At 33.5% G+C, this 21,676-nt stretch overlaps 3 protein-coding genes across 5 annotated transcripts; 1 reads left to right on the top strand and 2 right to left on the bottom strand.

The window, feature by feature from the left end:
• Positions 1-5,580: 5,580 nt before the first annotated feature.
• On the bottom strand, positions 5,581-10,111 carry LOC107490162 (probable LRR receptor-like serine/threonine-protein kinase At4g29180). Of its 2 annotated transcripts, XM_052261426.1 has the most exons (13): positions 10,077-10,092; positions 9,838-9,926; positions 8,403-9,437; positions 8,183-8,321; positions 7,999-8,070; positions 7,838-7,909; positions 7,656-7,736; positions 7,398-7,540; positions 6,991-7,217; positions 6,757-6,883; positions 6,613-6,675; positions 6,208-6,433; positions 5,581-6,071 (listed from the first exon to the last, which is right to left on the bottom strand). In XM_052261426.1, the coding sequence occupies exons 2-13, from the start codon at positions 9,920-9,922 to the stop codon at positions 5,642-5,644; spliced, it is 2,700 nt and encodes an 899-aa protein (XP_052117386.1). In that variant the 5' UTR covers positions 9,923-9,926; positions 10,077-10,092; the 3' UTR covers positions 5,581-5,641. The 2 variants fall into 2 exon arrangements, with proteins under 2 accessions (XP_052117386.1, XP_015966421.1); XM_016110935.3 differs by having other exon boundaries at positions 9,838-10,111.
• A 4,881-nt stretch (positions 10,112-14,992) lies between these two features.
• On the top strand, positions 14,993-17,471 carry LOC107490120 (meiotic nuclear division protein 1 homolog). Its single transcript, XM_016110886.3, has 10 exons — positions 14,993-15,149; positions 15,478-15,558; positions 15,682-15,798; positions 15,919-15,957; positions 16,060-16,167; positions 16,252-16,314; positions 16,405-16,456; positions 16,584-16,628; positions 16,811-16,890; positions 17,109-17,471. Exons 1-10 carry the CDS (start codon positions 15,147-15,149, stop codon positions 17,175-17,177), a joined length of 657 nt encoding a protein of 218 aa, XP_015966372.1. The 5' UTR covers positions 14,993-15,146; the 3' UTR covers positions 17,178-17,471.
• Positions 17,472-18,336: 865 nt separating this feature from the next.
• LOC107490161 (60S ribosomal protein L31) lies at positions 18,337-19,722 on the bottom strand. 2 transcript variants are annotated; one of them, XM_016110933.3, is made up of 3 exons: positions 19,573-19,722; positions 19,365-19,471; positions 18,337-18,771 (listed from the first exon to the last, which is right to left on the bottom strand). In XM_016110933.3, exons 2-3 carry the CDS (start codon positions 19,445-19,447, stop codon positions 18,492-18,494), a joined length of 363 nt encoding a protein of 120 aa, XP_015966419.1. In that variant the 5' UTR covers positions 19,448-19,471; positions 19,573-19,722; the 3' UTR covers positions 18,337-18,491. The 2 variants fall into 2 exon arrangements, with proteins under 2 accessions (XP_015966419.1, XP_015966420.1); XM_016110934.3 differs by having other exon boundaries at positions 19,365-19,485; positions 19,573-19,655.
• Between the last annotated feature and the right edge of the window lie 1,954 nt (positions 19,723-21,676).

Genomic DNA, 21,676 nt, shown 5'->3' with positions numbered 1-21,676 from the left:
GTGTGATGTAACACTTGGATCCCCCCATTCACTATTCTGCTATTCTTTTTCATTACTTGTTTTAGGGGAAAACATTATTCTATAAAAGGGTCATCACTATAATATGTACTTAGGTTTATGTATGCATTCAATTTTAAATTAAGATTAACATCAATCAACAAGTAACAAGGTTGAACAAGTCATGTGTGTGATTGAAAAAGATGAATTATTAGCAACATTGAATGGTCATTGTAATTTTGCATGAATAGTTGGGTTGAAAAATAAGGCCATATAGCAATCTTAGCTCTTTCATAGTGAAATGGACTTTGGGGGGAACATTACAAATACACACATGGAAGGTAAATGCAAGATTGCCACGTATGTTTTTGGATTGTTGTTTGTGTTGGCGGTTGTGAGGAACAAACAAAAATCATCATCTTTAATTGATAGGAAAGGTATCATTTTTTTTCCTTTCTTTCTTGCCCCATTGTGGCAGTTCCAATTTGAGGACACAGGGTCCTTGTGTGCATTTAGTTTTGCTCGTCTTTTATGCCGTCAAACGTTATTCAATAATTACATGCCTACTTATGTAAGATTCTGTGTTCAACTTCTTGTGCTTGAATTGAATTCTATTGTTTCACAATTTTTATGAAATGGTGTGTTAATATGTTTCAGGGTAGTAATGGTATTTTGCTTCTTATAGGAAGAAATTGTATTCTATTTCGTTCCCTATGTCACAATTCTAATTGGAAAAGTAAAATATGAAAAGCAAATTATACAACTCTGTATATCTGTTGTCATACTCAGTAGAAAATAAACGTTTCGAGAAACAATATTATCTTATCTATATCATTGTCACGCAGCGGCATAAATATTTTTCTAATCTAACTTTTCTGTTCATTTAATAAAGTGTTGAAATGGTGAAATTGCAATATGGTACATCAAAACATGATTGACTAAGAAAATGGGTTTCATAGCTGGGTGAGTTGTTAGCTTAGGAAGGTTAACCCAAGGCAATATAAAGAAGCTTAATTAACAAATCAATTGCAATGCCATGACATAGACATTTATATAGCTAGCTGGTATAAAATTTATTTAATTTTTTCCAAAAAAATTAAGCATATAAAAAATATATATAAATAATTATATATTTTTAACAGGTTCTTTTAACATAATTTTTTTCTTCTTATTTTGTCTAATATATTTTTTTAATTCAACAAAAATTTAAATTTTAGACTCTTTTATCATAAAATTTTTTATATTCTATTATGCATGAAGAGTTGTATCGTTAACAATAATTGCTAACTAAGCCTTTAACATGAGAAGAATGGTAGAAAATGTTATTAAATTTACCCTCAATAGAATCGTTTGGTACTGCAATACTGCATGTTAGAAATTCTGAGGATTTTTTTTTGTCCTCACGCCTGTGGTTTACTGTGTTAATATTTAGAAAAGTTATAGATATATCATAGTTGTCAGAATTAAATCGGTGATCGAACTAACCAGATTATTAGGTCATTAGTTTAATTAATGGATTACTAATTGAATCGGACTCACATAAATAAAAATATAAAATAATTAAAATTTAAAATATATATTTTTATTAATATTTTAACAAAAATTTTAATAATTTATTAATTAGTTTATACATGTTATATTATTATATATTATAAGTATTTATTAAAAAAATAATATTAATAGATATTATATAATTATAAAAAAATAAGTGAATTTATAATTAAGATTAAAATAAATTAAATAAAAATAAATTATTTGAGACTTAAGAATTTCAATATGGGAAGGAAAGTGGTGATTTGGCCAGAAATGAAGGAAGACTGTGTTTTACCCAATGATGGATGTCTGGTGTTTATGGTCAACACGCAAGAGGCGTGTTGACTGCTACACGTGGGAACGTGATGATGATATGGTAGCGCTGGAGTGGTACGCAGGGCAACACGTGGGGGAGTGCTGACGCAGCACGTGGAGGCGTGATGATGACGTGGCGGAGCGTGACTGGTACACGATGGCAGCACATGGGGGCGTGATGAGGTGGCAGCAGCACGTAGGGGTGTCCTGACACGTGATAATACGTGATTGGCTGGAGGCAATCAAAATGTGGGGGCATGGTGAATGCTACTCTCTATATAAGGCAGTGCTCGGGTCCATTTTCATGCTGAGGAAGTGTGAGAGTGTTCTTTGAGTGTGTTTCTGATGTAATGGAGGGTACCGCAAATTTGGTAGTGTATCGCGACGGTGAGATAATACGTAATACTCATGAGGGAGTGAGCTTTGTGTACCAGAATTCGTTTTCGTTTGTGGTTCCATGCACCATGACGTTTATGAAACTTCAGAACGGTCTCTGTCAAAGCATGGAGAACGGTACGTTAATGAGAGTGAGCAGAATTTTGTACCGGAATCTGATTGTAGTTTTTGGTGGTCTAATACAGTTTGATACCATGCCAATCACTGACGAAGTGACTATACATAATATGTTTCAAATTCACCGGCAGACTCAGATACGACAGCCACAGATTGAGCTGTATGTTGAGTTTGAAACCATAGAGGCGGTAGGGATTCAAAATGAGTTAGAGGTTGAGGATGATAGAGCTGCAGTGTACGGGGGAATGAATAGTAACAGCGAAGAAGACTTAGAAGCCACTTATGAAGCCAGCAACGAAGACGAGGATGGTAATGTGGGAGTTGGGACAACAGCGGATAATGTAGTGGTTCACCCCTCGATTAGTCAACCGATGAACATGCCACCTTTTATGCGTGAGTTGGATCTCGACGCCATGCACGCACCGGAATTTCCGGAATATTCAAACATAAGTACGTGATGACCGAATAATATGTTTTCTTTAATCTATACTTTGGATTGATTAATAAACGACGATGGGCACTTTCTGTAGGCGTTGCTGATCCCGAGGACGAAGAGTTCCGGATTGGAATGGAATACAGTTCTAGAAAGTCGGTCGTGGCAACAATTAGAAGTTACACTAGCGCTAGAAGAGTTGACTACGACGTGTATGAGTCTGAACCACAGACGTTCTATGCAAAATAATATTTTTTTACTGCCTATTTTCCCACGCTTTCACCTTGTGGAGCAGCAACACCCTTCCCCTCTGGCATGATTTTGCAACCCCCTTCCCCTAATGCTTTTTTTCTCTCTCACTAACACACTTTCTTTCTGTATTGCAGTTGGAGGAGGAGGCTCTTTATATAGAGCAACGAAGAGGCCACACTTGCTGTTTACTGGGGGTGAGACCTGTCCCCTGTATGGCAGTAGCTGCAGCACGCCCCCCGTGGTGTAGGAACATCGAGACTCCACGACGCTAGCTCCACCACGCCCCTGCGTGGTGCCAGAACCTTGCATGCTCGCCGCGTCACCACGCCCCTGTGTGGTGCTGACACGTTGCTCAGTAGCAGGGTCATCACGCCCCTGCGTATTGACCGGCAGCTCCACCATCCGGTAAATCACCCCACCAAACTGTTGATGCACCGTAGGTTTACTGTCATCTGCGACTGAACGGTTTAATCAGACCGATCTTTATTAGATTTGATTGGTTTTTGTCGGTTCACTCTAGATTTGGCCGATTAATACCAATTTTATTTTTTACTGTAAAGGGTCCTAGCTTTAGACTGGACTGATGTAAGGTGCAATTCTCCGATTTTTCAGTCAAACTGTTAGTTTGGTCCAGTTTTAACATCTTTAAATATTTAAATAAAGCACTATTCTCATCTGAAGGTCTAATGACCAATTTTTAAAAGCACACAAAATGTCCAATTTTTCCAAGCAAGAGAGCTCTGTTAGTCTGTTGTGATGGTTAATGTTTTTATTTATTTTTATTTTTCACGTATTTGATGAGAGCCTTTTAGGTTTTAGGGCACTTAACGAAAAGAACCTCAACGATGCAGTTACATATTGTACGGAGGTCACTATCAAAGTTCCCTAGAACATCCTAAGCTTTGTAGCATCCCCCAAGTTGACGGAAGACTGTTGGGTGTGTGCCAACAAGTTTGGCATTTGATTTATTTCTTTTTATTTATTTTTATGTGAAATGGATTATTAAATCAAGAGACAAGATCGACGAATTTGTGGTAGAATTTTGGAGATAAGATGCTGATTGAATTGACTATTAAACCACTACAGATATTGTTAACACACCTTTATTTATTTATATTATTTCATAGCATACAATATCTTTTTAGTGTGTCTTTGGCCTTATCCCAAAAGACAGAATCTTAGGACCAGTCTTTTTTGGCTTGGATTTTATGTGCCTTCCTAGTTTATAATTATAATCATATATCATTATTCTCTTGGGTTTTTTTTAGAGGTAATAATATTCCACTTTGATTTATGAATTATGATTATGTGTGTTCCGCTTAAGATATTTTCAATTTCAAGTTTTAGGGGGAATTTAGTAGAAAAATCAAAATTATACAAAATTTATCAAATATTCATGAAAATGAATATCTTGCGTTTGGTTAACATTTATTAGAAGTTAAAACAGATGTTACAGTAAAAATTATAAAAAAAAATTAAATGGATAAATGAGTCATTATTTAGTTCCATCAATATTATTATCTTCATTTATTCACCAAATTCTTTTATGATTATTTCACTTAACAGTATCACCAAATTCTTACAACTTTTTTTGGTCCACACTACACACATTCATCACATATACGCACACACTAAAAAGTCTGTTACATTCTATTTTTGGGATTTGAAACTGATGCAGTTAGAATGTTAGATAAGAAGTTTGCCCTGACCAAAAACTGAAGTTTTCAAATCCTTCATTTGTGTCAAGGCTCAGCTGCAAAGCTTCTTACACTTGTTTTCTGGGGTATTCAAAAGAGTTGCATGTTTTGGGCCTAAACTTTTCAAACTTTTGGTCTTCAGTTACAACTTTGGGCTAGTTTAGGCCCAGAAGTGCTCCGGATTCAGACATCATAAAAAAAAAAAAAAAAAAAACTACAACTAGTAAACCAACTTGGATTGGTTCAGTAATCAACCCACTCGTCCGCTTAAGCAAGTATTGGGATTAGAAACCCGCCTTGTACATGCAGCAGCGGCAGACCCTTGAAGAGTTGAAAACTTGAAATGTTGACTGTGATATAAGAACTCTTGATATGCATGGGTTTGATACACAATAAAAATGGCATGTTTTTACAGCATTTGAATAAGTAGTTATTTCATTAAGTAGTTTTAGTTTTTACAGAAGATATTATTTTGACATTAATATTCTTTAATAATTAATACCTTTTTTTTTGTTTTCTTAATAAGTAGGCAAAGAAACAGTAAGCATTATTAGAACTTGAAAAAAGAGAGGAACAAGAAGTGGTAAAACATGACCAAAATCGAAAAAGAGAAAGACAACAACAAAGTCATGAAGGTGGTTTGTGTTTGTGTTAGTGCTTTTATAAAAGCATGCAAATTTTGTGGTTTCTCTAAAGCCATAAACTAAGAATTTGAATAATCAAAGGTGAAAATAGGGCCATGGTCACCTGAAGAAAATGCCTCACTCAAGAGCTACCTTGGGAAACATACCACTGAATTAATAATCATGGATTTGGTTCTTAATTTGAAAGAAAAAATCATGATATATGCAGTAGTTCATTAGTACAACAATTGAAGAAGCTTTAGGAATGCTTAATTACACTATCTTGGGAAAGGGTAGGTGATTGATTCACTATCCATGGAATATGCTTCAGATGAACTATAAAGTTCACTATACACATTTCTTGGCACCACAATTGTATCACTAGGACTAGGCAATTCCACCTTCAAACACTGCTTTAATTCTGATAACACAACACTCATTGTAGGCCTCTGAATGGAGCTTGATGCAGTGCATGATATTGCTATTACTAATGCTTTCCATGCAGCATTTTCATCATATTGCCCTTGCAGCCTTGGATCCAATACTCTGCTCAGATCTTTACTTTTAAGCTCTGGCCTTAACCAATCAAGAATGTGCATTCGCTGCTCGCCTTTTAATACAGCCGGCTGCCCCGTGATTAGTTCCAATAGAACAATTCCAAAGCTGTAGATGTCACTCTTCTCATTCAAGTTCCTCAATTTGTAGTATCTGAATAAATGGAACAATGTAGTTTGTGTTACTTAGGAAATTAAATTCCATGATAAGAGAAAATAAACAATAGTTCTGTTATTTTTTCTCATGTACTAGTTTTGTGAGATTAGAGTTGTGATTCTTAGGGATTTACTCTGGATCAAGGTAACCAGTGGTTCCCATGACTGCTGATTCTGTATTTTTGTTATCATTCTGGGGGACTGCTGATACTTCTACATTTTGTTTTTCATTGCGAAACACCCTAGAGAGGCCGAAATCGGCTATCTTCGCTTCTAAGTCTTCGTTCAAAAGAATGTTAGCCGACTTGACATCTCTGTGTATTATAGGTGGCTTGCATCCATGGTGTAGGTAATCCAATCCTTCAAGTCAAAAGACATTCTTCATCAATCATCACTACAGAATTGCAAAATGATATAATCCTAGCAACATAACCATGGATAAAAAAATCATATATACCAAAAGAGGAAGCAATTAAACTGGTTTGAATGATGTTAGTAAAATAGGACAATATGAAAGCAAAAATTGAAGGTAGACATACCCTCTGCAGCATCAATCGCTATCTGAATTCGCCTTTCCCAGCTCAAGTTTTGTGAGTTTCTAACTGCAACCATGATATTAAGTAATTCCGTAAAGCTATACAACAAAGAAATAAGGTGCAATCTAAAGCATTGTAAGGGTCTACCTGAGAGAGAATCTTTTAGGTTGCCATTCGCCATGTACTCATATATGAGTGCCATTTTATTATCATCATCACAGTAACCAATGAATGATACCAAATTTTTGTGATGAACAGTCATCAAGAGCTCAGCCTGCAAGCCATGATTTTAGTTTCTTTCTTTTTTGATGCTTCCCATGTTGAATTGAATAACATTTCCATTGAACTTATGTTGTGTATAAAGTACTAATTAGTAATTACCTCGGTCTGAAATTCCTTTGGGCCCTGTGATGATGATGATGGAGAAAACACCTTAACTGCAACTTGGTTGCCATTTTTTGTCTTACCAATATACACAGTTCCAAATCCTCCTTTCCCGATGACCGTTTTGAAGTTTTCCGTGATCTCTAAGACCTCGACATAGGTATATTGCCAGTTCCTTGACGCTACGGTTCTTACTCCATTGATGGGCTTGCTCATCTCCTCATCTTAGTTCACGAAGAAATAAAGTAGGTTATTAAAGCTACATTAGAGCTTAGCTTAAGAAAATTAATCTTGTTGGTTAAGCAAAAGTGTGGTTATTGTTTGCAACTTGTGAACTTCCTATCTAGTCTTCAGTTTTTGAGAGGAATATGGAAGTGGTTAGATTCATTAAATCTAGAATATACCTGAGTTATTAGTTCTCATAAACTTCCAAATCAAGATGAAAACAACCAATAGAGCTAAAACCGATGATAATGAGGCAACTATGGGAACAACAACCTTTTTGTTCTTTTTGTCACCCCAGGCGCATCGATTTTGATCATCCACCCTGAAAATGGTGAAAACAAAATGCTCAGATCCTCCAATATACATCTTCAAATGCTTCATACATACATAACACCTTGGCTCCTATTAGTTTTAAGGCAAATATAGCAGGAACTTACTTCATTGTTAGTAATCCAGCCCTTGATCTTTCTTCAAGAGTATTAGTGACAGAACCTGATAATTTGTTACCTTGTAAGTTCCTACAAATATTTTCATTTTTTCTTGCATCAGCCATTTAACAAGTTATCATTATATATAAGGTGCTGAGGACTAAACCAGCATCAGTCACTGAAAGACTTACAAATATTTAAGGAATCTCAGTTCTTCTAAAAACCGAGGGACTGTTCCGGTTAAGCTGTTGTTAGATAAATCCCTATGTTCAAGATAATGTAGCTTCTATTCAGTAACACAAAAAATATGCTAAGCATATTACATTCTCATTTTTTCAAGATGTGTACTTACAATGATTCCAGCAAAGAGAGATTGGCAATGGAAGGAGCTATTATTCCACTCAAACCACTTGAGCTTAGATTCCTATCAAAACAAAATGTTCTTTACTAAGTATATATACCATGAATTGGAGTTTAAGTTCTAGCCAAAATATGAAATAAGGAACATGGTATGCAGAGAGCTAGAGAGTAATCACAGTGATATAATTTGGCGAGGAAGTGAAGCGCTGTAGTTGCATCTTATACCCTCCCAAGAGTAGTTCCTTGGCTCACACGGATCGCCAACCCAATTTCTTTGAACTCCATATCTTTCTTTAGTGTCCACCATAGCATCAACTGTGTATAAATAGAAACTAAATTTACTTTAAGAATAATCACAAAATAAGAAAACATTTGAGATGCACTTTCACATCATACCATCTTGTTCAAGTGTTGGAATTGTGTCTTGCTCTCTTACAACATAAATCTCAACTGCATTAAGAATAGGTGGAAGGGTTGAATCTTTTGTCTTCTGTATAGAAACATGATGTTCATTCGCCACCAATGGTTTCGAATTAGAAACAACGGTTGCATATAAGTAGTGCGGAACTAAAGGTTCAAACAAGGGAGATCCATTCCAAGATATAGTAAACTTCCTCAACTGTGTTTTCTGAAGCTGATCCAATTCAGCAAAGTACAAGTAGACATAAAACTTTGAATTCGGTTCATCTGGGGTCCAAGAAAGTTCCAAAGAATCGCTGTTATTCCTAGGCCTAGCAGCATTCTTCATGACTTCAAACGGTGCTCTATAACCATTAGCATTGACATTGATTTCTGAAGAAGTTTTTACAGAATCCCAAGAGGGGGAATCATAAGGAGACCAAATTCTATCATAGACGTCATCTTGATATCTTCCGCTTGCATTGATTATTGAACCAATGTCCCATCTTTTGAAAAGTAACAAAGAAGAAGATTCACCAAACTCTGCATTATAAATAGGACTATAAATAGGCCTAAGTTCCAATGCTGAGATAAAAGGAGTTCCTTTTCCCTTATTTACAAGACAAACATTAGTAACATCTGATTCTGCCATGCTGATAATTTCCAATACAACTTCCTCTGAAGCATTTCTAAATGTCACCGATGACCAGAAATTGGCGCCGACATAAAGATCGAATTCAGGGAGATTGTTTTCGCCGTCGTAGTTTCCATACAAGAAGGAAGCCCTGATCAAATGTAAATTGCCTTTTCTTCCAGCAATTAAGCCATAACAGTTCCTCACTCCTTGAGGGAAACTTCTGAGATCAGAGAGTGGCTCTGGCAAATTGGGATTTTTCGGGTATGCATATTCAGTGGAGATGTTTTTGTTAACACCAGTTTGTATATAAGATCCATCACTGCTATACTTTATATTTGTTACATCATCTGTGTATGGAAGATTCTCAGGACTACCACAATCAATGCTTATGAACCCTAAAATCAGAAAGACAAAGCAGATTAAGAAACTGAAAAACACAAGCACCCCAATTGACATGCATGCAAAAATCTGAGATATGAAAGCCTTAAAAGTAAAACCATGAAATGCTCCTAGACCACATTTTATGCATATAAAAGCAGCATGGTGCACAAGCATTCCACCTTAACGCAAGGTTCAGGAAAGTGCTGCACCAAAGGGTGTAATGTAGGCAGCTTAACCTGATAATTACATCAGTTGGCTGATTTCATGGCTTGAATCCGCACTCAAAGTTATTTTATACAGTATTCCAAGATGATGAACAAGAACAAAGATCATAGAACACAAACATGTCCAATAATAGTGTTGCAGAAAGAGTAAAATTTAGTCTCACTCTAATTACATTGTTATGACGCTAACCTGTTTGTTGTTGTGCCTGAATGAAGATTGCAAGAGCAACACTACAAAGCATCCACAGTAAGAAGAATGTTGAGGAATTGGCCATGTTTCTGGACATAGAATAGAAGATAAGCCTTGTGATGCTGGTAAATGAACAAATTATGTATATATTGGTCAATGTTGTGCAGTCAAGTCAAATAAGATAGCTAGCTAATTGGTTTTAATTAACTAATGAACGAACTACTAATTTTGTTTTTGACCTTTAATGAACTAAAGTATTAAAATGGTGGTGATTGAATAAGACCAATGAGAGTAGCGTTAAGTCAAACACTGGCAACTTGGATGTGAGTTGCTGGTTTTGAACAAAACCAGCCCCTGAAATGCTGAAAACCAAGATGTAATAAGCACTAAAATTTTATGTAAGTTAACAATAATGGAGCATTGGCATTTCATTTTAATGTTGTAAAATTTAAAGATATTGGAAGTCCTCTATGAATATTATTTCAATAAAAGAATCAAGAAAACAATTAGAACATGAATATTATTGTTTACAAAACTTTTTATTTTTTACGAGTAATTTTAATGCTCTAACGAGTATTTTAAGATTATTTAATTAGATGCATGTGTAAAATAAATTAACTTTTTTATTAGTATAACAATTTAGGGTTATACACAAAAAATAAGAATGAGTGACTTTATATTTTATGCTGTCTTTGGAAGAGAGACAGAGAAAATCAGGCTGAAACTAAATTAAGTCTCTACATTATAATTGATGCAAAGGGTATAATATTAAATTATTTTTTAGTATGTTATTTAGTTTAAGTAAGATAAATATGTATATGAAAAAAAATCTATCTTTACTTTTTAGAGGTACTAAAGAGATTAAATTAAAAAATATTGTTAAACTTTTATTTTTTATTTCCAAAATTTTTAGTTTATTATATTTTTACTTTCTAAAGGTACTAAATGAATTAAATTTTTAGTTTTAGTCTTTTATCATCAAATATAATACTAAGTTTTAATTTTTTAATCTCAGTTTTAATCTCTTGAAATAAATACTAACTTTATAGAAGATGCATTAAATTTTTATTAGAGACATGCAAGTAATTCTTAAAAATTAAATTGCTAAGTTTGTATAATAATTTTTATGTGATTCAAAGCTACAACAAATTAAAGTTTGTTTTTTGATTAGATAAGATGTCAAGAAAAGAGTAAAACCAGACAGGGAAATGATTCTAATAAGTTAGTGAATAAAAATGAGAAAGGCATGCATGCCTATCACCTACTTTTGATTCTTCATCCTGATTAAGGATAAAATAAGATTGATATAAAAAAGTACTCTTAGCCATAACAAAAAGGGAGTTTAATTACGTAAAGCAATTGGAATGGACCCTAAAATTTCGAAACCTGCTACTAAGTACTAACTATACGTAGAATTCAGCATTATTTTATTTTTATTATCAAATGGGTTTAATTAAGAAAGTTAGTAATTAGGACCTATGATCTAGAGTATGACGATAGAGTTGTCGGACGAGGAATTATGTCACCAACTCACCATTGACTTACATATATATGCATGTTTCTCTTTGTCATTTCATTTACAATAATAATGTTCAGCATACACATTTTCTTTCATTTCTAAATTTGTTAACAATAAGCATTTTGATCATGTGTGTGTAAGTGTATTATAACTAGCTTCCTTTCAATTTTTTTTAATTGATATCCAAATTTTATTTCCAAAAATTCAATTAGTTCATTTGGAGAAATCGGTTATGATTTTTCTTCCAGGACAACTTTTTTAATCTTCTCAAGAAGTTGAACTTAGAGCAATGAAAAGAGAGACTTTAATTTGATCTTGGATATTTATCAAAATAATTAGAATTTGTGATTAAGAAAACAGCCTTATACTTAATTAGTTAATTAGCTATAGAATATAGAGGCTATAACATGTTAGTTAGATGTAAAATAAAATCAATGAGCAAATTAATTTTATAAAATAATATATTAAAAATAAATTAAAACATACATATATATAAATATATAACGACTAATATTTTTGTTTAAATAGCATTTTTATAGATCATTCTATCATCATTTTAATTGTTGTTACATCATTAAAATTAGAGTATATACTCATTTTAGTCTTTAAAGAATTTTAGACTGGACACTTTAGTCTCCAACTAAAATTAATTACTCAATTGATCCCTAATAATTAACTCTGTCAGTCACTTAGATCCTTTATTCTGTTAATTTTAACGGAGGACAAAATAGTCCCTGACAACTCTAATAGGAGACAAAATGGTACTGATCTCCTCTGTTCGAAAACGACACTATTCTCTCTCAATTTTCATCATATCTCGCATAACACTAACAGTCTAACACTACAACTTCAAACTACACAATGCAAACTCTATAAATTTAATATTCACAAGAAAAAAAATCAACTTATTCTCAACCAATTCATACTCAAGAAACTAATGCCTATGTCTCTCAACTAGTTGTCGTCTTCGATGGATCCCATGAATCTAGACAGCAAGTCTGATTTGTTAAGACTCGTTGTCGTCGTTGCCATCTCCCTCCTTCTCTGCTTTAACATCTCCATGACCACATTGTCCACCACTCCAATCGCTTCTTTCAACTTCTTCTCCGAACCAATGTTCAGTAATCGCTTCAGTTTCCATATGAACGGCAAGGGCGACATTGCTCGTTGTAATAGCTTGGATGCGAGGTCGAAACTGTCTGCCAATATAGACTCCGGAAAAGAAGGAATGAAGCACTCGGTGTCTATTTCAAATGAGAATTTGCATATGATATCGAGGGAGAATCTTCTCATAATGTCTTAATGTCCAACAATCTATAATACTTGCCAGAGAGTAGAGAAAAAGTGTGTCCTTGGAGTAGTTGTGGAACTTGGTCTTAAGGATGTCGTGGATGTTGTCGGGGTTAGAGGTAATGTTATCAAAGACGTGAAAGTGGATGCTTTTGGTGGGTGAAGTGCAGAGAAGGTGGATGTATCAGTCACAAAGATTTGGGAAGTGTGTGGTCTATGACATGTTGAGGTAGGTGCGACACGTGTGATTACATCGTGGCTTAATCTTGGAGCTAAAGAGGAGGAATGAAAAGATGGAAAAGAAGACTGTAAAAGTGAAGAAGGAGAGTATGAATGTTAGGGTTATGCGAGATATGATAAAAATTGGGGAAGAATAGTGTCATTTTCGAATAAAAGGGTCAGGGATCATTTTATCCCTTGTTAGAGTTGTCAGGAATCATTTTATCTCTTGTTAGAGTTGTCAGGGATCATTTTTTTCCATATTAGAGTTTTCAAGGACCATTTTGTCTTCCGTTAGAGTTGAGGAGTCAAGGACCTAAATGACTGACAGAATTAATTATTAGGGATCAATCGAGTAATTAATTTTAGTTGCGGATTAGAATATCTTGTTTGAAATTCTTTGAGGACCAAAATGGATATATATTCTTAAAATTATGTTCTCTCTCAAAATAATTGAAAAAGAATATTACAACATCCAATTAGAAATAACTGATTAGCTTTAAGATGAGTGCTACGCATACAAGTCATTTGGTTTACAAGTTATACAAATTGGGAGAAATTTAACAAAAAACACGCTATCCTCTTCCTTATTCTTCTCCTTCTTCTTCTCCTACTCTTCTTCTTCTTCCTCCATGAAAACGAGTTTCTTTTCAAATTTGTTCGATCTCCTTCGTGCGTTCTCTCTTTGTCTTTTCATTCGTTGTTTTATCTGCGTTTATTACTGGTATTCTTGCTTCGTTTTTTTCGATTTCCATGGTTTCTGAAATCAAGCTTTGAAATCGTTTTGAAGATAATGAAACTTCAGAAATACACCCAAACGATTACAGAAATACACCCAACCAATTATAGAAATACACCCAAACGGTTACAGAAATACACCCAAACGGTTACAGGAATTCACCCAAACAATTATAGAAATACACCCAAAGGATTTAAAAAATACACCCAAAATTCGTTGAAGTACACCTTATGCATAATTCAAAACTCTTCCTCTTTCTCCTCCTCATCTTCTGCTGCTTCTTCTTCTTCATTTTCTTATTTCATATTCTCATAATTTTTTTTGGGAGGAAAAAATCAAACAAAGAAAAAAAATACATAATGTTACAAAATTAAAAGAAGAATGAGGAGAAACATGACGATGAAGATGAAACATTTTAAAAATGAAGAAGAAGAGGCACGGAAAAAGAAGAAGGAGAAGAAAAAGAGGAGGTATGGTTGCATGGAGAAAGAAAAAAAAGAAGAAAAAGAGGTACGAAGAAAAACGTGAAAAAACGGGTGAATATAAATGACTTATATGACTTGTATGTAGAGCTGGAAGTGAGTCAAGTTGAGCCGAGCTAGACCAAGCTCAAGCTTGACTCACTAAAATTGAGCTTGGCTCACGGCTCGACTCATTAACAATTGAGCCTATTTCTTAAGCTCAAGCTCGGCTCACCGAAAGCTCACAAGCTGGCTTAAGCTCACGAGCTGGCTCAAATAATAGAAACATAAATAAATATATATAAAATTTTAAATAATTAAGATCATTAATATATATAATTATATATTACTATTTCATATGTATATATATAATATTAAAAGTATAGACTAAATGCATGTGTATTAATATATATATATATAATCGAGCCAGCTCACGAGCTAATGAGTTGAACTTATCCAAGCTCAAGCTCAGCTCATTTGATTTATGAGCTCAATTCCAGGTTCAAGCTTGGCTCACTAGCTCACGAACTTAACTTATCGAACTATTAACGAGTCGAACTCGAACTGACTCATGAGCTAACTTGACTCACTTCCAACCCTACTTGTATGAAAAAACGCTTGTACGTGGAAAATTTCTCTAGCTTTAAATACATATATGGACTAAGAAAAATCTCAATACTAGATAAATTTAATATAGATTTATAATATTATTCTTATTGATTTTCTTTAGTTTTTATGTATATCTTTTCATTTTTTTCCTTCATTTAAATAGTAGCATAACTTTAGAGAAGTACTTTAATTTAATGCCTAAGTTGATATTAGTAAACTAGTAAATATTTTCTTTATGGTATTCTACACTACAATTAAGGAGTCGGTACTAATTTCCCCCAGGGTAAAAAAAATGTAAAGGGCTTAAGGCGTTGATAATAATTTGGTATCTCGTTTTTTTCCGCTAACTTAAAAATATAAAGCGCAAAATTTTACAAGCAATTTTCCCGCCAAAACCAGAGAACCGCAACTACGCACGAAACGCGTTTCCAGAATATTCTCCGTCACTCCTCCGCCACCGGACGCCGTCGGAATGGTAATTCGTTTTCCTCTCTCGCTGGAATGATTCCTCTGTTATCTTTGTTGATCTGCGTTTGTATCTTAATCGATTGGATTCCTCCCCTTCGTTGTTTATGTTTTTGTTTTTCTGTTCGGTTCTATTTGATGCCGTAATTTGGGTTAGAGAAGGATCAAAATTAGGCCTAACGAGAAGCGAAACCTAAAATGGAACTTTTTTTTTATTTCCCCCTTTTGGAGTTTCGAATTATTTGAGTTGGAGTGCTCTCTTTGTGTTTGTGAAAATGCCAGTTGTGGTGTTTGTGAAATTACAATTTGGTTGACGTGTTCTCATTGTGTTGCTGCAGTCGAAGAAAAGGGGTCTTTCATTGGAAGAGAAGCGTGAGAAGATGCTTGAAATCTTCTATGAGTCTCAAGACTTCTTCCTGGTTGGCATAAAATTCACACTTAGCTTGCACATTTTGATGTTAATCTGAATGAGTGTTGCTTTGATCATTTATTTCATTGCCGATTACTAAATAGTTTTGTTATCGTTGTTCTTGTTGTTTCAGCTTAAGGAGCTGGAGAAGATGGGTCCTAAGAAAGGTGTTATCACTCAGTCTGTGAAAGATGTTGTTCAAAGTTTAGTGGATGATGATCTTGTTTCCAAAGATAAGATAGGAACTTCTGTAAGTTTTGAAATCACTTAATGTTATGTATGCATTGCCATGGGAACATTGTCAAAGACACAAAATATGTTTCTTATTATTTATGCTTCTATAATGCATATTTATACTTTTGCCTATCAGGTATATTTCTGGAGTCTTCCTAGCTGTGCTGGAAATCAGGTGAAGTCCCAATTACCAGATCTACAATGTCTTTGGCCATGTAATGTTTGATATGATTGTAAATGTCCGCTGTAAAGGTAACCAAATAAACTCAATGCACAGCTTAGGAATGTGCGTAACAAACTCGACTCTGATCTACAAAGCAGTAAGAAGCGGCATGCTGAACTTGTTGACCAATGCGAGGCACTAAAGAAGGGGCGAGAGGAATCCGTGAGTTATAGTCTCTTCCCCACCTATATTCCAGTTAGTTATACTTCTGTGTCATTGTATTTCTCAATGTTGAATGTGAAACAGGATGAACGAGCGGAGGCCCTAGCAGATCTCAAAGCCATTGAGCTGAAGCATAATGAGTTGAAGGTTGGATTATAGTTTATTAGTTGGTAATGTATATCATGGGTATAAAGTCAGTCGTATTTGTAACAGTCGAATATGTTTTAACTATTTCAGGATGAGTTGGCACAGTACAGAGATAATGATCCAGCTGCTTTTGAAGCAATGAGTTACGATATGCTTTTTTATTTTCTTTATATGTACAATACATTAACGTTTCAGAAGATTAATAATCTTCATACCTTGGTATACTTTGGAAGTTTGGACCCTGATGTTTCTGGTATTATTATTGGCAGAGGAAGCAATTGAAGTTGCTCATGCATCAGCCAACAGATGGACAGGTTTTACCTTCCATGTTTAACTTTCTATTTTGTTTTATTTTAAAATTATTTTCTTATGTTTCTGTTTCCTGCATGGTTTTGATTCTAGGATAGGAGGGAGAAATGGCATGTCTAGTATAATTAAATGTCACACGGTGATGGCGATACATATATTTATTTGTTGTGCCCAATATTTTATGCAGATAACATTTTCACCCTGAGACAATGGTGTTCAAACAACTTCCCACAGGCTAAAGAGCAACTTGAAAACATGTACAGGGAGGTCAGTCATTTGATTTTACCTAATCATCGGCTAATTTGTTGGGACTTCTTTTGCTTCAAATATTTATTTCAATTGAATGGAATGATATAGCTTGGTAACTGCAGCAAGCTTACCACATAAAATATCCTCTAGTGTGCCCCATCTTAAACATGCTTTGTTGTCATTGTCTTCTCCTGTTTGTTTTTCATTTCTGTTTTGCACCTTGCGTCTCCATGCAGGTTGGTATAACAGACGATTTTGACTATTTGGAGTTAGCTCCTCTTCCACTCAAAGAAGTTGCTGATTAATTACATAGCCTATCGAAATGTGTAGTTGTGCACTGCTGACTCCAGTGTTTCTCTCGAACACCGACAATTAGAATAAAATTTGATCAAGTATGCCAATGACATCCTCATTTATAGGGAAATGGTTTGTTATTTTCTTCTTTCTTGTTGTCTTGAAACAATGACATCTCCAGAGACTTTTTGTTTCGAGATGCAACATACGTAATTTGCTTTCATCTTTTTCTGCCTCTATTTTGTTTTCCCAACTTGACTGAGGTTGGTATTTCTCACTTTAAGGAGGATTTGCAGTGTGATTTATTGATGGTTTCTTTTTCTTAATAATCTATATTAGCCTTAGAAAATCTTATATTTTAAGTAATTTTCTTAATTCTGAATTGGTGGTTACTTGCAATCCTAGAGCCTCCCAAATTTTATTTTTTCTACTTATTGCAATCTACCTTGCCAACAGCAGCTCATTCCCTTCTTAAAGTGTCATACAAAGCTAACTTTGTTCTTAACTATAAATTTTCACCAGGGTTGTATGATGTATTTCTCTGTAACTGTATCATTTAGTCAACTACCTTAACGATTTTATACTTTCAATGACAAGTCCATAGTTTTGTGTAATGCTCTTTGCTCTATATCATAATAATCAATTAAGTAGTCTAATAAGATGTCATTTTCCTTGCTCACTAATTAGTTTTTACCACTTGGCCACATGGAAGTTGTTTAATTAACATGCACCCAAAATTGTTATTTTTTATTTGTCTGATCCTTAATTGGTCTGTAGAGTCTTGGCATTCATGTTGCTTTGTACCCCAAAAAAAAAACTAAAATGAGGCGTCTTGCACCGTCATAATGCCACTTAGGAGTCTTCGAAAACAAAGGTTTTACAATAAAGCATTTATAGTTTGATCATGTAAATTAATTTAAACAAAGTTAACTAAATCTAAAATAAGTACCAAAATAAAGGTTTTATCCCTGTGCTGTCTGTTGATGTGAATTTGGTTTATTTGCTGAATCCAGTAGTAATATAGCATTGTAGACTAGCCATATCCAACTGTATACAACAATACAATACAACACATCAATTTGATTCATAACTCTAGAACTTCAGGACATGCTTACCACATATTAGTCTCAACTAAATCGGTAGGGTAAAAAATAAATTAGAAGGCAACAGTTGCAATAAAATACTAAAGTAACATCATCATAAAACTTCAAACCACGTCTCAGCAACATCAGAATTAATTGGAAAATTCTAGAAAAGGCAAAATTTGATTGCAAAAGACAATAAAAAACTACATGTGTCCCTGGGTTTCAAACAGAAATGAAGAATCAATCCTCATCTTCAATGACCTTGGTGCCCAACCCCTTGATCTCTTCCTTGGGGATTTCAACAACAGTGACCAGTGAGTACAGCTCTTCCTTTGCATCTTCATCATCGTTCCTCTTGCGAGCAATGCGTACCCTAATCCTCCTTGGGACACTTCGGATACCCTGGCTCCAGACAAATTTGTTCAACTTCACATCTACTCTCACATCATTGGTGCCCATGGCTTTTTGGGCAAACTTCCTTATCTCCTTAATGGCATTGGGAGCCTTCTTCTTGAATGTGCTGTCCATACACAACGACAATCCAAGCAAAAACTAGTCATGTATCAGACATTATCTTATTGAATAACATACATGAATTATGCCTCAATTACTAAACATTCATATAAACAAAATAAATAACAGCAAAAACTTTTATGATGTTACTCGTTAATATATCAAATACACAACAGGAATTATGGATAGTGTTGATAATAAAAGAATAAAAACAGAAGATAAAATCTAGAGTTATATACTTAGGTAAAAGCCATCTATCAATAATCAATATAGAGCATGGGCACAACAATTTTTGTATGAATAATCCATCCAGTTACTTGAAAAACAAAACATTTGGCTCCATAATATAAATCACCTTATGCTCCAACTGAAATTATTATGTTCAAACTTGAGTTCCTAATAATTCTTTTTCTTCGTATTATTTTTTTACAGTTCCTAATCAATTTTATTCTACAACCACCGTAAACTCTAAGATCCTGAGAACATGTTTTGAGCTAAACATATGGAAAGCACTAGGTAATTAGGGTTCAACATGATACACTGAAATAAAAGAAAAAAGAAAAGAAAAGTCAGATCTGAAATTGGGAAGAAATGGAATACCAGCCATGCAGGCGCTTATGGAGATTGATGGTGTACTCTCTGGTAACCACCTCCTCCTTCCTACCCTTCGCCTTCTCCACCATTCTCGATCACCACGATTCACTTACCTAAACAACAAACACTGATCCATCAATCACATTAAAAACCCTAACTTTATAAATTCAAATCTGAACTTCCAAAAATTTCTGCAAGATAGTAGTCGAGGTACCTTTGGTTCCAGAAATTTGAGAGGCAGCGTAGAAGTTGAAAGACGAAGGAGAGTGAATGAAGCTATCGCCCTAACATAACAAGAAGCTAAAACCCTAACCCTAATGGGCCGATCTCAATTATGGGCTTTAAGGCCTAATTTAATTTTGACAAAAACTTTTTTCAACTAATTGGCCAAACTGTCCAAAAATGTTGGAAAAAAAAAATCCTCACACTTTTAACTTTTAGGCTGTGTTCATGTTGACACAAAATCATGTTCAAATGAGATATGCACAAAAATATTTTATTTCGAGATACTGAATTAGTATATTTTGTATTTGTTTTAACAGAAAAGATATAAAGACACAACTTATTCTTTTATTTTTTTATTATTTTTATTAATTTTTTATAATTATATTTTTTATTATAATTTTTTTCAATTTTTTTAAATAAAATAATAGAATAAATTGGACATAAAAGGGGCGTACATGGACTGGGGTGAGAACCGGATTTGTCCTCCCAAACTCGGTGTCTTAGATCCTAACCCATTCCTAAACCCGATGAAATCTAAACATTTTCGAGCCACAGTTATACCGAATTTAAACCGGATGAAAAGTGAAAATCGTGCCTTTAAAGTTTTAACAATAATTTATAAATAAACTTATTTATGATACACTTATTTATAAAGAAAAAACTTGTTATCGAAAAGTTGATATCCATATTTGAACTTGAATTTGTCCATAAATTCTAATTTGATTTTTCTTGGATTTATTTTCTAATTCAACAAGTGTGATTAAAAATAAAACAATAAACTTATAATTAATATAACATAATATTAGAATTAATTTAAAACATATATATGTTTGTAGTTCTCTTAGGGTGCACATAGGTCGAGTGAATTCGGCTTCGTCCTGACTCGGACCCGACCTTAAATAATAACCATGTTTATTTTTGAGACTCGACCCTGGTTCTAAACTTGATGAAATCACACCAAATTAGTCTCTAAAATGTTCGAATCCGGACCGGACTAGACTGGACCATATACGCCCCTAATTTATAATTTGGTTTACTTTATCATCAAATAAAATATAAAAATATTAATTTATGTATCTTTTTTTTGTATCTTATACTTTGTATCTTGTCTTATTTTATTCTTAAAACTAAATGCATCCTTAATTACAAGTCTTAACATGAAAAAACTCTTTTAATTACAAGTCTCAAAATTCCTATCCAAGAAAAAAAAAAACAGAAAAAGGTAATTTTATAATAAAAAATTGATTAATATTTGTTAATTAAAAGTTAATTTTCTATATGTATTCTATTAGAAACTCACCTATCCTTTGTGTATTCTTTATCAATGTACTTGAATTTTGTCTTCAATTTTAATAAATGAAATATCTATTCTTCTCAAAAGTAAAGTAAAATAAAATAAACGTCGAACATTTATAAGGTCTAGTTTATATAAATAGCTCAATTAATTTCTTTTCAAAAAAAATATTTAAACAATAAATATTTATATTAAAAGTAGCATATAAATATGTTATTTTATGTTTAATTTTTTAATTCTAAAAGTGTTTATTTTAATAGAGATGTGATAAAAAAAATTTATTATGAAAAAAATAATTTTTTTAACTTCTCTATAAATACTTAAATAGTTTCTTCGAAAACTACGATTTAATTTTAAAACTTACACTAGATATTAATACTACTATTTTTCATAAGTCAACAACTCAAAAAAATAATTTTTGAAAGAAATGGAACATCACGTTAAAATCACATTTATTATAATAAATGTTAATGATAAAAATAAAAAATTAAACGATAAGAATAATTCTGAAATTTGACAAAAATTATAAAAAACAAAAAATATATTTTAACTAAATCTAATTGACTAATAGTTTATAGATTAATTTTTTTAGTAAAACAAAATTATAAAAAAATTTATTATATACTTTGCACATGTTATTAGTAAAAACCAATTGAAAAACAATGAGAAGACACATAAGAAAAGAAAAGAAAAAACAAATTTATTTATAAAAATAAATAACGTATTATCAGCTTGCTGTCCGTTTGCGTTTGTGATATGTGATTTGTGAATTGGGTTTGTTTGTGGGCCCCACATCATG

The sequence above is a fragment of the Arachis duranensis genome, chromosome 5, assembly GCF_000817695.3.
Source record: "Arachis duranensis cultivar V14167 chromosome 5, aradu.V14167.gnm2.J7QH, whole genome shotgun sequence".
NCBI lineage: Eukaryota > Viridiplantae > Streptophyta > Magnoliopsida > Fabales > Fabaceae > Arachis > Arachis duranensis.
Note: the sequence above shows the minus strand (reverse complement) of the source record. Positions and strands in the feature narration are given on the sequence as shown.

What these genes read in the sequence shown, in the direction of transcription:
- LOC107490161 (XM_016110933.3), bottom strand. Translation starts at nt 19,447, where the DNA reads ATGGTGGAGAAGGCGAAGGGTAGGAAGGAGGAGGTGGTTACCAGAGAG. An exon ending in CATAAGCGCCTGCATGGCTG is followed by an intron (nt 18,772 to 19,364) that starts GTATTCCATTTC and finishes GTGTATGGACAG; the next exon opens with CACATTCAAGAAGAAGGCTC.
- LOC107490120 (XM_016110886.3), top strand. An exon ending in AGCTGCTTTTGAAGCAATGA is followed by an intron (nt 16,457 to 16,583) that starts GTTACGATATGC and finishes TATTATTGGCAG; the next exon opens with AGGAAGCAATTGAAGTTGCT. An exon ending in TTGAAAACATGTACAGGGAG is followed by an intron (nt 16,891 to 17,108) that starts GTCAGTCATTTG and finishes GTCTCCATGCAG; the next exon opens with GTTGGTATAACAGACGATTT.
- LOC107490162 (XM_016110935.3), bottom strand. Translation starts at nt 9,934, where the DNA reads ATGTCCAGAAACATGGCCAATTCCTCAACATTCTTCTTACTGTGGATG. An exon ending in CTGAGATTCCTTAAATATTT is followed by an intron (nt 7,737 to 7,837) that starts GTAAGTCTTTCA and finishes AAATATTTGTAG; the next exon opens with GAACTTACAAGGTAACAAAT. An exon ending in TATGAGAACTAATAACTCAG is followed by an intron (nt 7,218 to 7,397) that starts GTATATTCTAGA and finishes TCGTGAACTAAG; the next exon opens with ATGAGGAGATGAGCAAGCCC.